The following is a 7354-nucleotide window of genomic DNA, read 5'->3' as shown; positions in this document are numbered from 1 at the left end:
GGGCATGTCACCTCCAACAAAACTACCGCTAAGCAAGCAAACCCATGGCTAGTAGACCCCGTGGGCCTTTTGGCATCGACACTGTTCCCCCTCTCCTTCCCAGACACCCTGGTTTGCGACTGCATGCCAACTTCGCTTTCTCAAAAGGCCTGGACAGCATAGCACAGAGGTGGGTGTCCCCCAGATACATGAGAGCATCATGACCTTCTCACCCTGCAGCCTCCAGAGACAGTCTGAAATGGTGTTACAGTCTGGTCCTCAGTGCCCTGTGTGACCGGAGCATCAGAAAGCAGAGAGGGACTGAAGGTGTGTGTGCCAGCCGCCCAATCCACAGCCTGCCTGTCCTCCTTTCACTCTCTCTGTCTCCCCTAAACGGGGTGGCTCTCTTTCTAGTAAGATCTTTGATGGCATCTGTCCTTGGCCAAGGAGTTACCAACAAGGAGGGGGAAGGAGACACAGGGTTGCATGTTGCTACCGCAGCCAAGCAGCGAATCTGGTATTGGCAGAGGGGCCAGGGACAGTCCCCTAGGCAGGTTCTCCAGGGCTGACCCCAAACACACTGAAAGCCGGACCAGGCCCAAAGGCTGAGAGCTTGAGGGTGTCTATCACTGCTGCCTGCAGATGCTGGTGGGATCAGATGGGGTCGGCTAGGACCTTCCTAAGAGACAGCTGGCTAGAGTCCATGGGGCCAGCAAGAGGTGACCGGCGACCAAACGATGTTTCCCGAGGCAATGCGGAAGGGGAGTCAGTGAGGCTGGAGTTGGTTTGGGAGAAGCAGAGTCCTTGTGCTACCAGTGGCAGGGCGAGGCGGCCGAGCTCAGGACCGGCTGAGGCGCTTGGCGACGTCGGCATAGGCAGACTCGATCTCCTGGTCAGCAGCGCAGGTGTTGGTGAACTCATCCCGCGCATAGGCGTTCTTCAGGTACCGCCACAGGCCCGTCATCTCGGCCGGGAAGTCATAGTTTCGGTACTTCTTGGCCACAATCTACAATACAGACAGCAGGACCGAGATGGCGTGAAGGCAGGAGACAAACCCGGGAGAAGGAGTTAGTGGTGGGACCGGGTGTGCATGTTGGGGGGCGGGGGGTGGGAGTGGGGGGTAGAGACCCTGCGTGCATCACGCCCCACCACCCCGAAGCAAAATGTGTATCGTGCAAGGTGGCAGGCGGAACTGCCTTCTTTCCATCTTCTCTAATCTTATTTATTTCATAAGTAAATATAATTTTCCCTTTGACCTACTCATTCTTGTTTGAGGGACTTGCCTTGGGAAATCATCGGAAAGATTAGCTACCTATCTGTGATCATGGGATCAAGAGTAAAAAATGCAAGAGTGGAGAAAATGACAGAAAAAAGAAATGTCCAGCAATAGGTACATGAATTAATGCATTATCATAGGTAAATACAATGCCGTGCTGGAGAGCCTTTAGAAATGATGCTGCAAAGGAAGTTTCAGCCATCTGGAAGACTCTTTTAGATCATTAAGTGGATGCCTGGGTGGCTCAGTGGGTTAAGCATCTGCCTTCGGCTCAGGTCATGGTCCCAGGGTCCTGGGATCCAGCGGCCCATTGGGGTCCCTGCTCAGTCGGGAGTCATCCTCCGCCCTCTGCTCAAATAAATCTATCAAATTCTATCTCAAATAAATAAGGAAAATCATTTAAAAAAAAAGATTGCTAAGTTTCAAGTGCAGTGCAAAAAAGTAATAAATAAATTTTTTTAAAGTGCAGTATAATGCATTTGGAGAAATATGCGCAGAGACTAGAAGTATCTATACCAATATGTTACCAGTGGTTATGGCTGACTGATAGAATTATAAATTTTATCTCCTCATCCACTTTTTTTTACCTAAGCACCCTTATTCATAGGGGAGAACAAAAAGCATAAAAAGGAAGTTAGATGTTGGAATGTACATGCAGGTTCCATGTACGCTGCGGGAGTGAACAAATCGTGACTTCTCTTCATAGTTTGCACACATGGGGGCTATGGCTGGGCGTTCTGGGGAGGTGCTGTTTGTGCTGAAACAGTAGCATAGCAGTTAAGAACATGGGCTCTGGAGCCCCACGGACTGAATCTGCCATTTTACTCCACCACTTAGCAGCTGTGTGACCTTGGACTAGCTACTTAGCCTCCTTGAGCCCCAATTTCTTTATCTCTAAAATGAAGGTCATAATAAGACCTACCTTGGAGGAACAGATTAATACACATAAAATTAATACACACAAAATGCTTAGAGGGATGGCTGGCTCATCCTGAGTGCTCAAGAAACATTATCTCCTATTATAATTCCCTGAGACCCATCTTTTGCCCATTTGCATGCAGAGAGGGTGACCTTTGTCTTTACATGGGGCCTCAAACTCAGAAGGGCTTATGTTTGGTTCCAGGCTCTGCTGTCACTGGCTGGAAATTCTGAGTACTTTTTAACGGGGCTCCTTTATTGTAACTGTACATTGGGGTCTGCACATCAGCTCCTCTTGCTTCTAGGCCTCTAGGGGCAGGGGTGGGAATAGCAAAGAGTAATCTCTCTCCTAAGGCACTGACTTCTGACTTTTTTTTTTTTTTAAGATTTTATTTATTTATCAGAAAGAGAAAGGGAGCACAAGAAGGAAGAGTGTCAGGCAGAGGCAGAGAGAGAAGCAGGCTCCCTGCTGAGCGAGGAGCCCGATGTGGGGCTCGATCCCAGGACCCTGGGATCATGCCCCGAACCAAAGGCCATGGCTTAACCAACTGAGCCACACAGGTGTCCCTGACTTCTGCCTCCTTTCCTTATTTTCTTTTTAGAGAGGTCTTCAGACTGCTGGCCCTGGGATCCTCCCATTCAGAGAACCCTGGAGTTCAGCTGCGCTGGGCTTTCATCTTCATTTTGGTGCCAGTGATGGTCAGGGTTCCCTGGAAAGCTGTGCTGAGTGAACACAATGATGACCCTATTGTGTGAAAAGCTCAGCCTCATCGGTTTGACCACATTCCCAAGGAGCATGCATTTTCCCCCTCCATTCTCCTGCATCAGTTTGGAAATTCTGTCCCAATAGTCAGCTCTATTCTATTCTGAATTGCAATTACTGTTTTAGTATCCTTTCTCTCTCTCTTCCCTAGTTTGTGAGCAGTATAAGGGCAGAAACTCAGCTTCTTCATTTCTATACTGCCTGCTCAACACTAAGGCTTTTGTAAATTTTTTTTTTACTATTTTATTTACTTGAGTGAGAGAGAAAAAGAGCGAGCAAGAGAGAGAGAACAGCCAGGGGAGGGGGGTGGAGGGGGGAAAAGCAGGCTCCCCGCTGAGTAGGGAACCCCAGTGACAATGCAGGACTCCATCCCAGGACCCTGGGATCATGACATGAGCTGAAGGCAGATGCTTAACTGACTGAGCCACCCAGGCGCCCCTCAGTAGCACTGTTTATAAGAGTAGTGACACTAACAAGCATTGATTTACTATGTGCTCTGCTCCAGGCTGTTCTGAGCACTGTGCAATCCTCTTAAACTTCCAAATAACTCCATAAGGAAGAGGGTATTGTATTCCCATTATAGAGATGAGGAAAGTAAGGCAAAGAGAAGTTAGATAAGTAAGGATTCAATAAACGGCTGTATTGCATCTTTACTATCTTCAGGTGTCCTAAATCAAAGTGCATCTAGAGTCAAATGTAAGAAACTCACCTAATTTTAGAGCCTGAAGATCCTTAACAACAAGCAGACTGAACCTGCCAAGTGCCTACATGGGTTCCACAAGATGACACAGGAAATGAATTAATTCAACCGGTATCTTTTGAGTAATCACTAATGTTTATTACAGTCCTTGCTTTCCTCGTTTTATTTGGGGATAGTTGACACCTAATGTCACGTCAGTTTCAGGTGCACACATAGTGATTGGACAAGTCTATATGCTCGGCTGTGCTCATCAGCCGTGTGGCTCCCATCTGTCACCAAAGGACGCTATTACAATATCAATATCATTACATTATATTACAATATCATTGCCTCTACACCTTCTGCTGGGCCTGATGCTCCCATGACAGTCCTTCCTCTCTCTCTCTCTACGTGGCCGCCCAGCCCTGTACCAATGAGAAAGGTAGGGCTGTACTCGGAATCCCTTGTGTGCGCCGCTTATCCAGCGGTCGTTGCTTATCTCCAATCCACCCTCGTGTCTGTTTCTTTGGGACGCTGGGACACATGGGCGGGGAATCTGCAAATCACAGCTGTTCAGCCAGGGACTTCCCATTAGGCACTGCCAAGAGGGGGCGCTAGAGAGAGAAAGAGAGTCTGCAAAACTGGAGGAGGGAGAAGGGCCGCCCCTTTCTGTCCTGGCCATCCTGTTCCCATCAGACTCTCCTTTGCCTCAGTAGCAACAGCTGAGTCCAGTTTTCTCCTTCTGCCACCACTAGTGGAACCAGTGTCCTCACCCTAGCTGAGAGAGGCCAGCACACAACAGTGACCCCACAGCAGGGGATGGGGGTCATCCCCTCAAATTAGCCCCCAGCAGCAGCTCAGCATGCCCCACCTCAGAGGTCCAAGGTTGACTTGGCAAGGGCCCCTCATCGAAGTTTCCACGTTTAGATCATTCCGATCTCTTCCGTTTGCCTCCCCTGCCCTACGGTCGCAGCCGCCTCACTCAATTAGAACTTTGTGGTATATTTTGCCTTCCTAGTTCTTCAGTACTTACTGCTTCTATTAAATTCTCTCTGTTAAGAGAACTAGTTCGGGCTGGTCACCAAAAAGCCATCCTCACAACGTTGTCCAGCTTAGGTGTGACTAAGAAGCAAAGGGGATGGCATCTGAGTCTCTGGCAGAGCACTGGCCATGAGCAAATGCTGGAGACAACACCCATTGCCAGTCCTCCTTGACCCCTCCCACTGTTCACTGCAGGATGAGGGTCCCTTGGGTTTGTCCAAGAGCCTTTGAGAAGAAGCTGTCATGGCTAAGGAGCAAGACCATGCAGGAGCGGCGGGTCACAAACGGACAGATGGAGTGGCCTCAAGTCTCTCCATGCTGGGATTTGTTTTCCTCTTTAAAGGATGCACTGTGAGATTTAAAACAGCAGAAGGGCGATGTATGGGTATATACTTGTGCTTATGTCTCCTTTGCTGTTTGCTTCAGGGGCTAAAGCGGGTCCCTGTGCTAGGCACAGGTCCCAGGGGCCCCTCCAGAAGGCCTGCCATTCCCCTCCCTGCCCGGATCTGCACGCCCTGAGCCTTGGCCACGTCTCTTGGCTCTCTTTCCTCACATGTTGGCTTGCTTTGAGGGGATGAGGACTAGAAGGGAGCCAGACAGTGAGAGTTCAAATCAGGCTCTCAGGGAGAATGAAGATGAACCTGAATGAGAGCCAGGCAAGAGAGGCAGAGAGCGCGAGAGTGCGAGAGGGAGGGCGGGCAAGAATGAGCACAGGGGCTCTGACGTTCACAGGAACGTCCATGTTCATGGTCTGAATTTGCTCTTTCATATGAAAACAGTTAGCTCCCACAGCCCAGATTAGGTTTTGGCCTCAGGAGCCAAACTGGAGGCCTGACTTGGCTCCCCTTTCACTCTTTCTGCAGGACGGGGGTTTGCCAGGTCTCTGGGATCTGATAAGTTGGATCAGCAGAAATCCAAGGAGACAGAAGGCGAGGCCCGGCCTTTGTCCCCTCGCAGGCCATCCTCCCTCTGATCCCCAGTTCCTCCAAGTGAGGAACTCACTGAACTCCATCCAAGGACACGGGCGGAGCGTCGTTGTTTAGGGCTGGGGGGGGGGGACTGGAGGAGTCAGGGGATGAAGCACAGGGCCTTGGGGGGTCCATTTGTTTACCTTATTCGACAGGAAATTCTTGAGTGGGTAGTCAGTATAAGTTTAAGTAAGACAGAAGAAAGAAGGAGGAAAGGAAGAGAGAAAAAAGAAGCTAGAAGGACTATACTTCATGTCTCTTCATTTAAGCATGAGAAAAATGAATTCCAGAAAGAGTCAGTGGCTTGCCCCAGCTCATGCTGTTGGTGGGTGGCAGATACCCAGCCAGGACGTGGGTCTCGTGACTTTCTGAATGGGGATCTTTCCAATACGTCACACTGACACACTGTGACTGAACTAGAATTATACCATCCCTGATGGTGCCACTCGTTCCTCAGGAAAAGAGAATAAAAGATGTTTCCGGGGGTGTGGTGGGGCATGCAGTCATTAAGAACTTCAGAAACGTGGAGCTTGGCTGGACTTACAAGTAACCATTGACTTGGCCCCAGACCCAAAGTGTCTTCATATTAACAGACTGCATTTTCCCAGCCCATCAGTAATGGCCCGAGTGATTCCCACCCAATCTTCAGCTCCGACCAAGTCCTGCGGGAACACTGGGGCTTGCACAGGTCAGATTTCAATTCAAGCTGGTTGTGCTCTGATTAGAGGGAAGCCCACATTTCTAGCTCAGGACTTCAGCAGGAAAACGATAGGCAGATATCCAGCTGATGAATGATTGAATCTGATTCTTCTTAGGGAAGGGCAGAAGGAAAATGGTATGATAAAGACACAGGTGAGGTGCTTGAATGGTCAATCAATGAATATTTATGAAAGGGCTACCTTGTGCCCACCATCGTGCTTGGAGAAGCCACTGTCTCCACAGAGCTTGCGGTCTCTATATTATATGATATAATGTAATCAGTCATATGTCTGACTGAGACATAGAAGTGTGTATAAAAGTATATACTAGAACAGTCTAGTGATATGGTCCCACTGTGTGTTTCTCTAGGCTGGTGAGGGCCAGGAAAGGATGTAAGAAGAAGCAATAGTTTAGAGAATGAACATCAGGGCACGACTGTTGTCTTTGAATGGGGTGAAACAGAGCAGCCCTGTTCTGTGCTGCTCCAGAGAACAAAGGGAAGAAGGGAAGCTGTTTGGCTCAATATAAGAAAGGATGTTTTTAGAGGCGTCTGGGTGGCTCAGTCGGTTAAGCATCTGACTCTTGATTTCGGCTCATGTCATGACCTACAGTTTGTAAGACGGAGCCCTACATCAGGCTGCACACTGGGCATGGAGCCTGCTTGAGATTCTATCTCTCCCCTCCCCTCTCCTTGCCACCTCCTTTAAAAAAAAAAAAAAAAAGGAAGGATGTTTTAACGATCAGAGTCATCCAAAATGATAGGGCTGACTCGCTCGGCAGGGAGCGTGCAGCGACAGCTACATGGAAATCTGTCACAGACATGCAGAAAGTGGTCCAGTGCGGGTGGGGGACAGTTTAGGTAGACCTTGGAATTCCCTTCTTTCCAACTCTCAGATCCTAGAATTCTTGTAGGACAGGATTACATTGCATGTCAACATTGATCAGGGAGGACAACCATGGCAAGAAAATGACGTCACTTTCTTGCAGCCTCCACCTCTTCAACTGATAGATGAGGAAGAGGATACACGCCT

At 49.1% G+C, this 7354-nt stretch overlaps 1 protein-coding gene across 2 annotated transcripts in view; it reads right to left on the bottom strand.

Annotated features, from left to right (window-relative positions):
- Positions 1-695: 695 nt before the first annotated feature.
- LOC111147701 (chloride intracellular channel 5) overlaps positions 696-7354 on the bottom strand; it is a 154205-nt gene continuing 147546 nt past the window's right edge. For both annotated transcript variants that reach the window (XM_022503934.1, XM_022503935.1), the window contains exon 6: positions 696-985. In XM_022503934.1, coding sequence (XP_022359642.1) covers positions 818-985 — 168 coding nt within the window. In that variant the 3' untranslated portion in view covers positions 696-817. The remainder of the gene's footprint in view (positions 986-7354) is intronic.

This window comes from Enhydra lutris, unplaced genomic scaffold, assembly GCF_002288905.1.
Source record: "Enhydra lutris kenyoni isolate GAN:26980312 unplaced genomic scaffold, ASM228890v2 scaffoldscaffold17, whole genome shotgun sequence".
NCBI lineage: Eukaryota > Metazoa > Chordata > Mammalia > Carnivora > Mustelidae > Enhydra > Enhydra lutris.
The sequence above is the reverse complement of the archived record's forward strand: the minus strand, read 5'-3'. Positions and strand labels throughout refer to the sequence as shown.